Source organism: Musa acuminata, chromosome BXJ2-9 (genome assembly GCF_036884655.1).
Source record: "Musa acuminata AAA Group cultivar baxijiao chromosome BXJ2-9, Cavendish_Baxijiao_AAA, whole genome shotgun sequence".
Classification (NCBI taxonomy): domain Eukaryota; kingdom Viridiplantae; phylum Streptophyta; class Magnoliopsida; order Zingiberales; family Musaceae; genus Musa; species Musa acuminata.
In genome coordinates, this window is record NC_088346.1 from 2,995,924 (window position 1) to 3,012,834 (window position 16,911).

The 16,911-nt window shown below is 36.8% G+C and overlaps 2 protein-coding genes across 9 annotated transcripts; one reads left to right on the plus strand and one right to left on the minus strand.

Moving 5' to 3' along the window:
- The first annotated feature begins 223 nt into the window (after positions 1-223).
- LOC135622507 (trihelix transcription factor ENAP1-like) lies at positions 224-4,550 on the plus strand. Of its 2 annotated transcripts, XR_010491069.1 has the most exons (3): positions 224-1,348; positions 4,065-4,139; positions 4,277-4,550. XR_010491069.1 is itself a non-coding variant. In XM_065124415.1 (2 exons), exons 1-2 carry the CDS (start codon positions 478-480, stop codon positions 4,073-4,075), a joined length of 882 nt encoding a protein of 293 aa, XP_064980487.1. In that variant the 5' UTR covers positions 224-477; the 3' UTR covers positions 4,076-4,229. The 2 variants fall into 2 exon arrangements, 1 of the variants encoding a protein (XP_064980487.1); XM_065124415.1 differs by lacking the exon at positions 4,277-4,550 and having other exon boundaries at positions 4,065-4,229.
- Positions 4,551-6,210: 1,660 nt separating this feature from the next.
- On the minus strand, positions 6,211-15,644 carry LOC135622509 (LIMR family protein Os06g0128200-like). 7 transcript variants are annotated; one of them, XR_010491075.1, is made up of 18 exons: positions 15,080-15,644; positions 14,897-14,982; positions 13,622-13,740; positions 12,176-12,286; positions 11,796-11,894; positions 11,552-11,674; positions 9,763-9,825; positions 9,612-9,676; positions 9,239-9,348; positions 9,050-9,164; positions 8,888-8,953; positions 8,104-8,214; positions 7,915-7,981; positions 7,724-7,836; positions 7,383-7,479; positions 7,071-7,300; positions 6,718-6,802; positions 6,211-6,439 (listed from the first exon to the last, which is right to left on the minus strand). XR_010491075.1 is itself a non-coding variant. In XM_065124416.1 (14 exons), exons 1-14 carry the CDS (start codon positions 15,427-15,429, stop codon positions 7,789-7,791), a joined length of 1,533 nt encoding a protein of 510 aa, XP_064980488.1. In that variant the 5' UTR covers positions 15,430-15,644; the 3' UTR covers positions 7,502-7,788. The 7 variants fall into 7 exon arrangements, 1 of the variants encoding a protein (XP_064980488.1); XR_010491076.1 differs by having other exon boundaries at positions 7,071-7,217; positions 7,685-7,836; XR_010491073.1 differs by having other exon boundaries at positions 7,685-7,836.
- Between the last annotated feature and the right edge of the window lie 1,267 nt (positions 15,645-16,911).

Below are 16,911 nucleotides of genomic sequence, written 5' to 3' on the forward strand. Positions count from 1 at the left end.
AGGTACACTTCTGTTAAGTAGGAAAGCAATGTTACGGAACAATGAGGAAATACCACGTTGCAGCATATGAATGGTGGAGTTGAAGGAGCAGGATAAGCGATAGCCGCACATGAGGAGCACGGCAAGGACTCTTTCTCTGTCTCGGTCGCCGGTTTTGATTCTTTATGTTGGTTTTGGGGGTCCGAGTGCGGTCACCGCCGCAGCGTGCGGACAGAAACCGGCGTGGTCAGGCACCGTTGGGCTCCGCGTTGGTCGCACCCGACCGCAGGTGACGTTACCGTCGGGGGGGAGAGGAGGAAGTACACATCATGCACGGCCGACGGCATTCCACGTTCCGCCTCACCGACCTGGTGGGGATTCCTCCCATTCTCTCTCTCCCTCTCCCTCTCCCTCTCCCTCTATCCTGTTCCCAATCCTTTCCCCTTCCGTTTCTACCGAGCCTCCTCCTAACCCTGACCTTGTACCTCACGCCGATCCATGGATTCCGGCCGCCGTCATCTCCACCACCACCACCATGCCGGCGGAGGAGGGCGGGAGGATATCTGGAGCGAGGACGCGACGGGCGCCCTCATCGATGCCTGGGGCGATCGGCACCTCCGCCTCAGCCGGGGCAGCCTCCGGCAGAAGGACTGGAAAGAGGTGGCGGACGCCGTGAACGAGCGGCGGGAGGCGGTGGGGAAGCCCCCCAAGACCGACGCCCAGTGCAAGAACCGGATCGACACCCTCAAGAAGAAGTACAAGATCGAGAAGGCGAAGCCTGGGCCGTCGGAGTGGTCCTTCTTCTCGCGCCTCGATCTCCTCATCGGAGACGCCGCCACCGAGCCCTACCACCGCCCGACGCCATCCTTAAGATTGCAGCATTCTCACCCCCTGCCTAAACGTCACCCTTCGCTCGTTTCAACCGTCAAGCATCGGAACCCTAACGGGGCCGTGTATTTGGGGGGATCATCAGAGAGCTCTCCCGAGTTCGGCGACGGCAATGATGACGAGGATATTGAAGCCGACGCAGAGGCGGACGAGGATGATGATGATGAGCAGGAGCGTAAGCTTAATGGGATGTTTGCCGGTGCATTGGCCGGGAAGCGGCGAAGAGATTGGGGGGTTTATGGTTGTGGCATGGGTGATGGTGATGGAGGCCACGGGCCGTTTAGTGAATTGGCAAGGGCGATCATGAAATTTGCTGATGTTTATGAGAGAGTGGAAAACTCGAAGCAGCGGCAGATGATGGAGTTGGAACTAAAACGGATGGAGTTTGCAAAGGATCTCGAGTTCCAGAGGATGCAGATGATCATTGAAGCTCAAATCGAGGTGGAGAAGATGAAGCGGCGAAAGAACACGTCTGGATCTGGTGAGTTTGCTGGAACATTCAGATCTTTATTATTTGCAGCCATGTTTGTCGTAGGTTGCTATCACAGACTAGAAATTGTACAGGTCGGAGCTATCGTGTTGTTACTCATAGATATCACTAAGTCGAAAACTTAGTTTGCATCCAAATGGTGAATTGCTATCATTCATTCCAATAAGCAGGGCATTAGGGAAGAATTGCTGAAACCGTGACTGAGCTTGTAAAAACCGAGCAACGTTCTAAGATCTACGAAGAAATTTAACTAAGATGTCAAAGATGACTTGTGCGTTATACTGGGTGCATCCAACCTGAGAGGTTTGCATAGAGCATAGCGATGAGTATGTTAAGTACTAAATAAGCATAGGCATATGTAGTTCATACCTCATATTAGAAGATTCAGTATAGCTATTATTGTCATACTTCTATGGTCTTAAACTGTAAAATTTATGACACATTGAACATCATAAAATGGGGTCCTGAGAAGGAGGAAATGCACCTTTCGTTTTGTATTAATGAAGGTTTTTGTGAACCAGTTTTGTTTTTTGTCGGGTTCGCATTTGTCTTTTTCTCATGTTGTTTTGAGTATTGATATTCTAGATGATAGTTCTTCCCTGCTAGTGTACATCTGGGTTCCAGCATCTTTTAGCTATATGGCGATAGACGGTGTCTTTTGTACCAATTGTTGACACAGTAAATTGTTAAAGGGAGACAATTGGATCTTTTAACATACTTGTTACTTTGCATTTCCGTTCTTGTTGGTTTAGTTTGCCGACTAGTTGAGGGCCATAAACCATCAAATGTTTGTAAATACTTTTATCAGATGGGTCGAGTTATGGACTTGATTTGCTGTTGTGTGATAATTACTATTTAGCTGATGCGTAGATAGATCTATTGGAGTTGAGCCTTAGTGGAGTGCAATTCTGTCCTAATTATATCTTGTTCTTACAGTAATTTTAGCTGATGTAAGGACGGTATGATATTCATTGATGTTTTTTGTTATTTGTTGCTGCATTTCGTTTTTAGCTAGATTTACAATAACATAGGTTGTTGGAAATTTACCTTCATTCTTCTGCTTGATGCCATGGTTACCATATCTTCAACATATTAAATTTTTATCTAAGATGTTGAGAAGCAGAAAATTATATTTGCAGCATCATACAGAAATCATTATAGTCAGCTCTCAAAAACTATTTGTTCTAAATTAGTTAATGTTACACCCATGCGGAGGGATGTTGTATTAGTTTACAGGAGTAGATTCCTTGTCACATGGGACTCATTTGTCATCTGTCCAACAGTGATCATTGGTTAGTTTATTAGTCTGTCACACGTATCTATGTTAAACAACCGAATTGTAGGTACTGCTGGATATTCAAGGATTATTTTGAAGAAGAAAATGTCTCCTTAATGGCTCATCTATTTTGGGAGATTTAACAGGCTACTAGAACAGTTCTTTCCTGCTTGTGTAACATCTTAGAGCATACAGATTGATTAAGTTCTAGTGTGGATGCTCTATTGATGTTATATCGTCTTTCATCATGCAAATAATCCATCTAGTGCACTCATCGGAGTATTACATACTTTAATAGTGGTTCTAATAGCCGATGAACACTTTTTGTATTTTTGTTGACTTACAAGAAAACAGGTTGTGATCTCTTTGTCAGCATCTCCTTTTTCATCTGTGAAATTAAGTGCCTGCTCTTGAGTCCAATATATCTGATCTAGTTTATCAAATTCTGGTTTTAGGGGAATAAGGTCATCCTAGTGATGATCCTTTGATCGCCCAATTGTAGGACAAGGAAACATGTTCGTTGACACGAGCAATGGTGGGATGTTTGAATTTTAAATATTTACCCAATGTGAGGTGCTTAAATTGTGCATATAAAGAGGCTTTGAATAAATAGATATCGGTGGGTTTGTCTTAGTTGGCCATTTTCTTCATCATAATAGGAAGGTGTTAGTAACTTTGACAAAGATTTGAGATATGTTTTGTTTGTAAAGACGAGGATGTCCATTATGCTCACCGGATGACTGATCTGAGAATTCTGAGATTTAAGTTATTATTAGTGTCTCGGGTACCGGTGAGTCGATGAGTAGTGTTACTAATGTGACTAATACAGTCAAGTCAAATCACTTGTCTTAATGTTATCGATGATTATTTTTAACAGGATGTTAGCTAATAATAATTGGTGTATTTTACATGCAATTTTTTTTGTTTTTTATTTTAATCTCATGAGGGTTGAGATGAAGAATTGATGTGCTGGTTTTTCAATCAATAGTAATGGTTTAGGGAGAGTCAATGCCTGATGGAAGTCAATAAGCATAAATAATTTCTTGTAACTGGATATGACTGAGGCTGTCCCATGAAACTAATTGGTGCGGTCTGGTCTGATTGGTCAATCTAGTCCAGTTGTTATTTTGTTACCCTGGGTTTCGGATTGGGATTCTAATTAGGTTTAGGATGCCTTTTTCAGGTTTTCTGCATTTGCTTTTATAATTTTCATCATCATCATTTTTTAGAGTTAGTATGAGCTCAGATTTTGATTGAGATTGGTCTCAAAGTTAGGCTTTTAACTGCCGTCATTGTTTTGCAGGGAATCACAAAATTATATTTGTCTGAGCAATATTTAATAGATGTTGATTTCTCCATCTCATGTCTGTTATACTTTGATGTTACAACAACACCCTAAGTTTCTGACGTATTTTATCGTGACTCCTACAGGAAAGAGTTGAGTGGTGTTTGCAGCGTAAGCAAGCTGTCATTTTAATACCTGTGGCGTTTGTAGATAATGAGAAGGTACTGAATAGAATAGAATAATCTTTGTGATTTCTGGAATTAGATTTACTCGGGTATCATGATATCATATGTCCGCCCACTTTTTTTTCACTTCTTTTGGGTGTAATTTGTCTATACCAATTAACTTTTGGTTGCAGGTCCAATTTATAAGATTCTATCGCACTTGGGTCAACGCTTTAAGCTACCACGGTAGGTAGGGAGGTAGGTAGGTAACCCCCGAGATGGTGGTTTTATTTCGTCACTGTTCATGATCTCTGTACCCTCTCCTCCAAGTTTCGAAGCCATCATAAAACCTATCAGTTCAGTTTTATTTTTATTTTTATTTTTATTTTTATTTTTATTTTTATTTTTTATTTTATCATAAGTTGAGTTATAAAAAATGCAACTGCTGAGGATATTAAACTTTTAACACTCCTCCTCCTCCTTTAGCATTTCCCTTTATATCAAGGAAGGTGTGGCTAATCAGGAAACTTTATATAGACCAAAACAAATTGCCAGGGCTTTAATGCTTTTAGATTCTCAAAGTCGCGAATAACGTTTATGCTATTAATATTTTATTTTAGATGCTTACTCTTGATAACAGAATCTATTTTCATCAAATTATTTATCTTTAATTCATATTTTTCAAGGTCGTGTTGGGTCAAGTTACACCTAGATGACGTACATACAACTAATCATATCTCTTTATTGAATACTTCTCTGTCATCCAGAATCTTCTCTCTCTCCAATATTATCAAAACTATTAATTTATTTTTTTATAATACCAAATATTAATAAAAATTATATAATTTATTTATTAAAATCTACATGATAGTTGAGCAGTACATCTCATACCTCTTTTGGGGTTATAGATAGTCTACCTAACTCATGACCTAGGTTTTGATATCATAATTTTTTAAAAACACAAACAAGTTTAAAATTTATATACACAAATTGTCCATAAGTCATCGTAGCTAACATGGGCTTGCACGTACTCCCTTCCTTACTTAGTCACTTAGGTGAAGTAATAATATCCTTACCTATACCTATAAAATAAGATCGTATAAGTCTTTTTAATTTTATTCAATGAGCATACATCATTTCATGCATATCATATTTTAAAATAATTATCATAAGATAATTAATGATAAGCATCTAATCATATAATTTTTTTAGCAAACATAATCGTACAACATAATATATATAAAATATAGAGAAAATTTTATGTTGACATAATTCAGAATGCTTATATGCACATGTAGAAAACATAACAAATTCATAAACTTCTACACTCTATATCATGATATATACCTACACTGTCACATCGTACGTTATCATATATATACACATGCATTCTTACATCGCACATCATAATATATACATGTGCGCTCTCACACAACACGTCATAATATATGCAAGCACTCATATATAACATATTATATATATATATATATACTCATACCACACATCATAATGCATACGTACACTCTCATTGCACGTGGAAGCATATCCATACACTTCCACACTATTTATTATAATTTATATATAATTTTACTTAAAAAACATAGACATTCATATTTAGCTTATGACAATCATATCATTTGAAACATGATTTTTCAAAATACCTTATGCATATGATAATTTATACAATCAATATTTTATAATAAATTAAACTTGTATTTGATTTAACTCAAAAATAAAGATACTAATAAAATATTATATTCTTTAACGATCGAGTGTGCTAAGGAGCAGTAAACCTTTTCCTTAGGATTAAGGTTTTTTTTTTACCTCCATAAGAAAAAAAAAAAAAAAAGATCTCTCTTAGGTTCTTGTCCCCCCTTCTTTTTTTCCTTCCCGAGACAGAGTTCTTTCCTCTATTTGCTACTTTTCTCTATTCTTTTTTTTTTTCTCCTCCATTCTTCTTCCTTCCTTCTCCTTCTTCCTCTTTCCTTTCCTTTTTTTTTTTTCCTTATTTATTCTCTTTTATTCTCTAATCTCACAATCAAATCCTTTTATCTTGTCTTCCTTTCCTCTATCAGATTAATATAGGAAGTGTAGTGAGGGGCAAATGTGTAAAAAAAAAAAGCCAAAAGAAAGAAACCATCCGCATTTTAATTAGCACGAATTGTTCCCCCATTCCTTTTTTATTGCCACGTCTACGTGATCGACCGACGTCACCGCCTCCAACCTGCTAACAATCAACCAAACGTCGTCCGATCACCACCTCGCAGGGTTTTGCTTTAGAGAAGACAGTGGGATCCGCCCCTCCACTTGAGTTCCCGAACACTTTTGAGGAATCACGAGAAATCCCGTGTCGTCGCCTGCACATGACAGGAAATGATTGATTGATGATGTCGAAGAAGCAAAAGAAAGAGACTTTGAGGAATCACGAGAAATCCCGAGTCCGTGATCGCTGCGAGAATGGAGAAGGACGAGGAGCTCGACCTTGTCAGGGGACCAACCACAAAGAATTAAGAAATGGAGATCAAGAAGTCGAAGGCGACTCATTAGGTCGATGGAGGGCCATCGGGACCAGCGATCACGGACACCGTGCTTCATTCCCATTAAAAAAAAACCCAAGCGAAAACGTCGCTCTTACCCGATTTTGATGATGTCGAGGGGGTCCAGCTTCCTCCTACACTTCTTGGCGGCCATCTTTAATGTCGTACCTCAGGTCACCGATCCTTCCGAACGGAATCAGCACGACCAAGTAGTCCAAGGAAACGGAGGCAGGCAGAGGGAGAAAAATCTTTAATATTTAATATTTCTATTTCTTCCTCCAAATAAAAAAAAAAAGTAATAATAATCCTGCACTCTGATTGGCGAATATTACTTTAGCGTCTCACCTTAATACAAATATTTCGAAAAGCCAAAATCGATAGCAAAAAAATAACTAGCAGATATTCCCCCATTATTTCGGTCGAAGCTCAATCAACTAGTCAGCAAACGTACCGAATAATCCCCCGTGGCGACGAGTGCCTGGGTCCACTGGTCCACGACTCCGAATAGAAGGATCCACCGAAGAAAGATGCCAACTTGACGAACCGATTCTTTCACACAGAAAATGGTAATCATGGACTAGGAATGAATGAATGATATCTGCAAGATGCTATTAGCAATAAACTTTGGTAGAAGAATTAATGCTTTTAACTACACGGTAGTTGCCTTTATCATGCCCAGAACTGCCAAAAAACACACAAGCGAGTCAATACAACCTGGATCGCCGAGTACAACTTGGGCAAAGACATGGCGACCGGCACACACCTTCACACCCAAGGCTTGCACACGCATCCAACCCATCCGACCGTGATTCAGGGAATTTGATGAAGTTGACCTGACTGAACAAGTCAAATATCACCTCCTACCACAAGGAAGACAAGACAAATAAAACATGGTTAAATTCTACTCTGCAGTTGCCATATACAACTAACGATTATACATTTTAACTCTAGCAGCACCAAGATGCATATTCTGACTGATAACTACGAGATCATACAGAGAATTTAAGTACAGGATTCGTTTTTCCAAAAGAACAAGGCTGGATCTGAATTCAATCAAAAACCTACATTGGCTATTTTTTACATCAAAGATCATCAAATGGTCACCTCCAGTATAAGATCATACATGTAACCATCCAACTTATAACCATAAAGGTCTCAAGCAACAGAGATCAACTTGATAGTTGGAAGCTGCCACTTGGTTTTCTCTTTTTCCATCCCTGAAAGAATCGAAGATGAAATAAAAAAACTATGAAATGCAAATAAAGATCTAGATATATGACAAACCACAAACTTACAAATGCGGCATAGCAGAAGAGTGTGATAATTGCCAGAATAACAAAACCATATTGAAACACATTATACCTGCATGACAAAGATCAATAATAGAGACATCAGAAGAGTTTATGGTGTCCAAATTAGATTGGATATCCTGATCTTATGGCTTCATAATTTCTAGACATGATAAAAACAAACACTGTGCTCACTTGTATAGATATTTGATTCCACGTAGAGATTGCAGCGTGTGGCCAAAAATTTCTTGTGCGGCAGTTGCTTGTGAATAGTAAGCAAAAGCTGTGGCGCAGAACTGAATCACACTGCAAAGATGCCATTGAACATAAACACCAAAACAAAAGCTCAGCGAAAGTCAAATCTTCAAAGACAATTCATGGAACTCAAACACTCAAACACCTTCTATCAATGAAGGTAAAGAACAAGTATCTTAAATACACCAACGCAAAATGGATGTCCAAACTCCACAACATTTCTTAATGATCATGAATGTCATTCTCTTTATAAGTTCTAGGAGAAACAAAAATCTCTTAAATTATGGTTCCTTAATTTTATCCCACAATGTGCCACTCGTCATAAATTACTTTTACAAAAAAGATGGCTCTGAGTAGAATAAATTACGGATTGGGAGAAGAATCATCTCAAAATGATGTCAGTCTTGTTTCTGAAGTCTGCATTGACAAAGCAGCAGTACCAATAAACGTTTGATCATGGAACAGGTATCTCAGAAGTCCTAGTTAGTTCTTCATCCTACCTAATCGTTAAAGTTGATGCTTCACTTCGTTGCTGTTGAACAGTTTTGTATATTCTCAAAGAATTCAAAAGAAAATAACAAATAATTGCAAGTTAAACTGCAACTCAATTATATTATCAGGTCTCTTCCTTGATTAAGATGCAAGGAGACACACAAACAATTCTTAGATATATGTTATCCACATGAAGCTGAATTACACGGTAACATCAGCTTAGAATACAAACCTGATGGAGCAAAGCAGGATGAGCCCCACATTAAAGAGAAAGGAGTTCATAAGAGTCCCTCCCCACCTGAATCAAGTTGGTTAGACATCAGGAAGCTGAACAATGGAAAAAGAATATGCATTCTAAGCTTGATGAGAAATGGAAAGGAACATGGTCGATTACTTCATTGGATGGATAGTAATAAAAACCAACTTCAATCCAAGCATCATCTCCCCAGCAATCACTGCAAGGAGTAGATAGAAACAGAAAAATGCAAATGCTGCAGTCCCTAACAGACCTGATAAAAGAAGTGTTAGGCAAATCCTGGGAAATCAAATGAAAAAATATTTGTCGTTGGTTGACACGACATACCCCACACGTTATCCAACTTGATGAAAACTTCATTTAAGAAAGGAGAAATAGGTGGGCTGATAAGCAAGTATATAATAATATGTGCAACCCAGGCCACCGAAACAATCAACCTGAAACCAGAAAACATGTGCAATTATGAGAGGATATAACAATAAACACACACATTATGGTGAAATAATCTCTCTATTAAACAGACGATAGTTTGAAGAAGTTCAAGTCATATAGAAACTAGAAAGCTATCAAAAGACAATGAAAAATGAAACAGTCAAGAAATGCAAGTGATGATGATCAAATATATACCATTAGAATGAAGCATCCTAAAGGAATCTGGGGCATAAAGAATTTAATAAGGAAATTAGCTTACAGCACCTACCCAATGATCCCTAATACAAGCTTTCCCAAGTAGCCAAGAACAGTTAGAGCCCACAGAGTCTCAGCCTATAAGGACAAAAATACAGAACATTTGTCAAAGAAAAGGGTAATTAAACCCTACCAAATAAACAGGTTCTTGCGACTATCATCACCTTCTCTCCTTGTGGATACATTTCTTCTAAAGCTTTCATATCATCTTCCAAAATAAGCAACTCCTAGATTTTAGATGAAGAATGGAAGAAAAACAGTTTACAAAAGTAGTTTTATTACAGAAAACACAGACCAAAAGATTAAGGGTGTAGAGAAAGAAGCTAACAAAAACCATGCAAATGCAGAGACGAAATATAAAAATAGCAATATCTCTTTGTAGAGCCCCTGCTCAGAAGAAAATATATGATGATTTCACAAGTCACGTATTTCATTTCACAAAAAGGTTCCTGTTACCATTAAGCACTAAGATCTGAATGTCCAAAAAAATTTCTTATGATGTTACCTAATGAATTTCATAGGGCCAACGGCTGACATCTATATCCTAAAAATTTTCTTAAAAGCCTCAGTTGTATGTAAATGACAAACGAACCTTTTCCATGCTTCACTTGCTACAGAATGATGAAATACTTCTAGACAAGTTAAAAAGGTACCAACTCTAAAATAAGAATAGTATATTTTTACAATTTTAGATAGTGGTAAATGAGGAATTAGTCCTAGAAGTCACATCAGAAAATAGTACAGTAGATACAGTTTGTTCACATGATTTACACTTAAATTCATGGAAATTATACTTGTTTCAAGCAAATAAAATTATTACTCTCTCCAATTCTACTAAATTAGTAAATCATACAACTAATATATAAATTTTATTCAGTATTATATGAATCATTTAGAATTATTACCAATAAACTCCATAAAGAATCATAGACACCCGTGGCTAAATGCCACTTACAAATAAACGAACACCAAAAATCTGGGTCATGCCTAGATATGCGTAAAAAAAAGTACCTTGCTCTTTTCATGCAAAAACTAGATGCGCATGTGAGTTGACCACAAAATAACAAGGGTTACCCAAAATATATAAAATTTATTCAGTATTATATGAATCATTTAGAATTATCAGTATTATATGACCAAAATTGCTACATGATGAGTGAATCATAGTGACCACAAAATAACAAGGGTTCTACAAAATATATAAAATTTATTCAGTATTATATGAATCATTTAGAATTATCAGTATTATATGACCAAAATTGCTACATACTGAGTGAATGGTAGTGGCCACAAAATAACAAGGGTTCTGCAAAATATGTAATTTATTCAGTATTATATGAATCATTTAGAATTATCACCAATAAACTCCATAAAGAATCATAGACGCCCGAGGCTAAATGCCATTTACAAATAAACAAACACAAGAAATTTAGGTAATGCCAAGATATGCCTAAAAAAAGCACCTTGCTCGTTTCATGCAAAAACTAGATATGCGTGTGAAGACTTCCAAAATCGCTTCATACTGAATGAACAGTAGTGACCACAAAATAACAAGGGTTCCCGAAAATTATGTTCCCTTGTTTCCATGATGAACTCCAGTCAACCATAGGATGATGCCAAAAATTGCATGAAAAGATATTTGAATTGCTTCAACATGCACATCGAATGTGCAATGCAGAAAATAAATGTACATAACCATTCCCATAAAGACCATGTGTACTTGTTTATATATTACCAAGAAAAGCTTTAAGAAGACCAGTATATAAGAACAATAATTAGGGTTCCAATAAAATATGAAATGATTGCAGAATTAGGGATATGAAGTATAAGTCGAATCAATGTATAATTTGATGAAAGATAAAGCATAAAAATTACATCAAAATGATCAGTCATGTTATCAAAGCTTAACTCAAAAAACAGCTGATCAGTTGAATATTTAAAAAAAAGGTGCACCTTTTCAGCAGCCTTCACATTTTTGCGCCATTTTCTCCCCTTAGAACCACTTCTCTCCTCCTGGTGAAGAGCTTCAATAGCTTTCTTCAATCCTCCAGCCTTTTTTCCCAGTTCAGTGGCTTCCTATCAGGTCTCAAGGAGATTACACATAAAAAATAGGCAACTAAAGGGAGCCAGTTAATGCTCATGTACTACTGTAGGCATTAGCTGATATTACATGCTAGAAACTGAGACAGAATAAAACCTTGATATATTGTGACCGAGTTATGACAGCTTTGGGGCGTCGTATGAATGAAAAAATGAGGCCCAGTGGAAGGCAAGCAATCCCCACACCACCAAATATCTGCCCCAAAAAAACTAGGATAAAAAGAGGGCGTGTGGGACAAAAATTTACACACCAACCATAAATTTTTGCACCAATGTTACAACCTCACAGTTCATACTACAAGTGAAGATCTTTCTATCACAAGGTAAAAGTTCAAGAAACATTTCATATGACCAAAAATTAAAACACCACAAGCATTGACCAAACACTCTGACACTATTATAATATTGGAATATACTTCAAGGTGATGAAAAAGGAAAATAACCTAATGAATAAGGGTGCATAATAATGGAACATACAGTAAAAAGCACTGATCCAACAATTGTTGCAAGTGCAACCACATATTCTGGAAAGGTGGTTTGCATTGTCCAGGTTGTTTCAGAAGAAGCGGGTGCTCCATATGCATCACACTGGAGAAAAAATGAATGAGCATTAGATTACATAAAGTAACAATAAACCTTCACTGCTGATCATACAAAAGTGCCACAGAATCACATCCCAAATTCCAACTAGAGAAAGCTCATGGGTGCAAGAGTTCCTAGACACATAAATGCATTACTCATATGCAACCATATGTGCATGCCTATAAATGTATCCTTATACAAGCACTCATCAATGCACAAGCCAAGAAAAAAATAGATAATATTCATGTTTATTGAGCTTCTTGGACTAATTTATCTAATAGAATCTTAAATTACAAGGAGCCATCCTAAGGCTTTCCCGCAAAACCAAGACTCAGAAATTTCCAGAATATATTAGCCGGGCACGAAACAGCAGTCATTTTCACTCATACATGCCAGAGATAATTAAGTTTTTCTTCTCTCTATTGGATTTTTATGAACTGAGGGCTTATTGGAAGTTGTTGCATCGCATTTTAGTGGAAATTCTAATTTCTAGAAAATAAGTAGAATGTGCAACCATGCAGAACTTACTAAAACAAACCAAATATATGCCATAATTTCAAGCCACAATTCAATCTAGATGATATCACAACCTCTGTCTCAAGTGAAAACCTAAAATTATGAATAGTAGGTAGATGAACAGCTTCATATGAGTTTGACTAAGTTATTAAAGGTTTTGTTCTTGTGTAAACAATATAACACGGTATCTAATTGAATTTAAATCAACTCAGACAAATTTACTTTCAAAATTTGCATATTCGTTAAACATTAGCGACAAATATCATCATCAATTTCAGCTTGGGGCGAAAGCAGGGTTGAGTTGGCTTGAGTTTGCATTACTATTGTTGAAGTTTCCCAATGCTTGGCGTGAAACTTCATCGACGCAGCATATGGGTTTATTTCAAGTGAAATGGAGTTCAAAAATTTTAATCTAAATACACTTAAGAGTTGAAATCAAATGATATACAGATGAATTTAATTATCCCAGAGGGTTTAACATTGTGTAATGCCAGTACATTTTCTTTGAATTAGCAATAACCACACTTAAAAAACTGATAGGACAATAGTCCAGATCAATTCTAAAAAGGTTATCAATTTGATTCAAGTCTTCTTAACCAGTTGCAACCCAATAGAAAACTATGGGACCTTAGAATATGCTTCACAGAACATGCAAGATCAGATTCGAAACTACAATGCTTTATGTATCTTCACATGTGCACAATCAAATTTCACCATTAAATACAACAAAGTACATATAAGTCATGTATATTTCCAAACAAATAACAAAAATATTGATGAACCATTCAGGCATTAGTAAACTAAAAGAAAATAAAGAAATATCACCAGATGATTCGTTGACCCTATGCAAGGTTGAGAACTTGAGAATGTTGACCAAGAACTGGGGAAACTTGTAGCAGAAGAAGAGAGGTGCCTAACTGTAAAGTCCACTTTACCAACTAGTCCTGATACCATGAAGGAATGTCAATTGGAAAACTTACAAAAATATAACAGCACTGCAGAGTTGACGTAAATGGATCTAATGGTATTTGAGAATTGAAAATTACAGCCTGGAAAGCTTCAGGTGTAAAATGAACTCTAGCTTTCTTTCCACTTTTTCGACTGTGATTATTCTTTTAAAATAAAAGCAGGTAGCATAGCTGATAATATCAACCTCCATGTTTCTGGCATGCATTGAAGAAGTAGAATGGTGCATTCAGATTTGAAGTCCTTAGATCTTATGTTCATAATAGCTGATATTACGAACATAATACATTAAATATCATGTTCATAATCTTATGTTTATATTATGTTAAACCATAATAGCTGATATTGAACTGGAAAAATTGTGAGCAACCATCATATTAGTACTGCTGACTCAAAGATTTTATTTGGTTTTAACAGTATTGCCCGAAGATATGCAGCTGATTGGAAGCATAACAGTGCTATACATACAAGAACCAACACAGTATCTAGAATCAACATATTCTGAGTTCCTTTCTTTTTCCAGATAGAAGTTTTCAGACTTTATGACAATATAAAAGCAGCATAAAATGCATGACAATCTGTTTTGACTTGAAAGATGATGTGCTTGTAACTGGAATATCCATGTGCCTCTATTTACTCCTCTGGAGGACTAAAATAATCAAATACCATATCAGACTCAGAAGCATTAAATGATGCCACCCTGCCAAAGAATGAAGAACATTGACATTTCAAGAGTATGTAAAACCTCAGATCACCCACTTAAAAATCCAACCTACATATCTTATTTTAAATGAGACAATATTCTCGAACAAAGTCATACAACAAATAACTGCAGTGAATGATAGCTGAATTGCTATCTTGTCTAGTTACCAAACAAGTTTAACAAGTGGTACACACAGTAATCTTTCAAGACAGTAATTAATATCTATCCAACTAAGTTGAACTTCAAATTGCAATTATAGGCCTATCGGTAACTATCGGTAAAAACCAAAAGCATGAACCTTAATCAGATCACAGCAATCTTAAATAAAATCATGTGTTTTATTTTCGCTTTCTCGGGAAAATTAACTTCCAAGAAAATGATATATTTATCAACAACAAAAACAGCAAAGAGATTTGGTAGAAAGATCTTACCATAAAGAATCCCAAGCACAAGTCCACAGACAACAGCCGATGTCAGAACCCACAATAGAGCACTCTTCAACCTCTTCCCAATACTCCTGCAACAAGAAGTCATCAACACCACCAAATCCAAACACACAGTCAAAGTCGACGAAACGAAAGTAGGGTTTCCCTTGACGAAACCGAAAGATTTACTTGTCCTGGTCGCCCTCGTAGTAGAACATAGCGAACGGTATGACCAAGAACACAAGGACGGCATCGGCGACGTATACGGCCAGCCAAAGGTCTTTCATGGGGAGGGTGAGAGTGCAAGCGCCACTGTATATAGCGTGCTGACAAGCCTGGCGATTAGCAACGTCCGCCGGAAGCATCAAAATGGAGATGGCGGCAACCGAGAGACCAAGAACCACCACCAGCTTCGGGAAGTAGGCCTGGTTGACATCGTCCGGGTGCTGGTAATTGACGAGGAGGTAGACATTGACGAGGAGAACCAGCACGCACACCACCACCGCCACGATCACCAGAGCCAGGTTGAAATCCCCCATCCTTCCTCCTCCGGCCTAACCTACCGCCAGATCCTCGGGGACCTGAATCGTCACCTTCTTCATGGAGAAGAGGAGGGGATCGAGGGGAGAACTATACCGTACGCGATCCGATCTCGATACGACTGGGAATAGGGTTTCGACTACGAACTCGCTGTCTCTCGTCTCCGGAGAACGAGACCTTTTTACGAGGCGGCAAGAGACGAGGGAGGGAACTGTTTGACGGAAGGGAGGGGAATATATGCAGCCCGGCTGGCGAGCGGCCCAGTTAGGGGTTGGTTGGGCCCGGTTAGGAAAACGTTTCTGTTTTCTTGTGTTTCCAAAAACATGAAACAGAAAACTTGTTTTATTCTGACATTTGTTAGTCGGTGGGAAGATTCGTTTCATGACTTCGATGATCGGTACTCCTTATCGCTCTATTATGAAAACACTTTGAGAATATAAAACAAAGCACCATCGAATCACTAAGACCAAATTTCATCCTTTAACATTAAAAAATTTTAGATCCAAAAATTATTTGTATTCCGTCAATATTGACTAATCGCATATATGAAATTATACTAATTTATGTTTATATATATATATATATATATTTGGATCATCCTTTATACTCTTCCTTTTTCTCTATTGGATATTTTTATTATTTTTTATCATAATAAGATCATGTTTAAGGAGTACTAAATGAGAATTATATTATTATTATATATCAATTCACTTTATATATATTAAAATCATAAATAATCGCATAAGTCTCATTTAGTACTCCTTAAACATGATCTTATTATGATAAAAAAAAATATTAATAAAATAGATACAAATATCCAATAGAGAAGAAGGAAGAGTTTAAAGGACGATAAGATACGTGATATACATCTCATATCATCATAAATCATTCCTACAAAGTTTATACTCTGAATGACTTACATAGTGATATATTACTCAAATTAATCGGTAAGAGCATCTTTTCTATAAAGTGAGAGATCTATTAATCCCTAGAGTAAATTAGCTTACTAATATCCATTTGTCTATCCATCGATACAAATAACATCTATAATCAACATGATATTATTTGAAATATCATATATCACATATACGATATAATATCATCATAAATTCATTGTTGAAACTAATTCATAAAACATCAAAACACTAGAAACAATACATACATCACAAAAAATATATACATAAGTCATACATCGACAATGTCGAATAAGGATGTAAATCAATAGTAAGATTTGTATTAAATAAGAAGGAAGTTTGTGTATATCAATAGAAAAATAGGTGCTATAAAACTTCTCTGATAGATTATGATCAACATGAATAAGGAATGGTTTTTTGTCGATAAAAAAAAGATTTTACAGTTTAGTTTTTGGAAGATATATAATAATATATACGATCTTAGGACATCGAAATCCTTTTCTTCTCTCATTTAGTCTGGATTTAGTGATACATTTTTTTCTTGGAAAGGCTGGAAAGGCTCCAATT

What these genes read in the sequence shown, in the direction of transcription:
- LOC135622507 (XM_065124415.1), top strand. Translation starts at nt 478, where the DNA reads ATGGATTCCGGCCGCCGTCATCTCCACCACCACCACCATGCCGGCGGA.
- LOC135622509 (XM_065124416.1), bottom strand. Translation starts at nt 15,429, where the DNA reads ATGGGGGATTTCAACCTGGCTCTGGTGATCGTGGCGGTGGTGGTGTGC. An exon ending in TGTATCCACAAGGAGAGAAG is followed by an intron (nt 9,677 to 9,762) that starts GTGATGATAGTC and finishes TTGTCCTTATAG; the next exon opens with GCTGAGACTCTGTGGGCTCT. An exon ending in ATCCTGCTTTGCTCCATCAG is followed by an intron (nt 8,215 to 8,887) that starts GTTTGTATTCTA and finishes GCATCTTTGCAG; the next exon opens with TGTGATTCAGTTCTGCGCCA.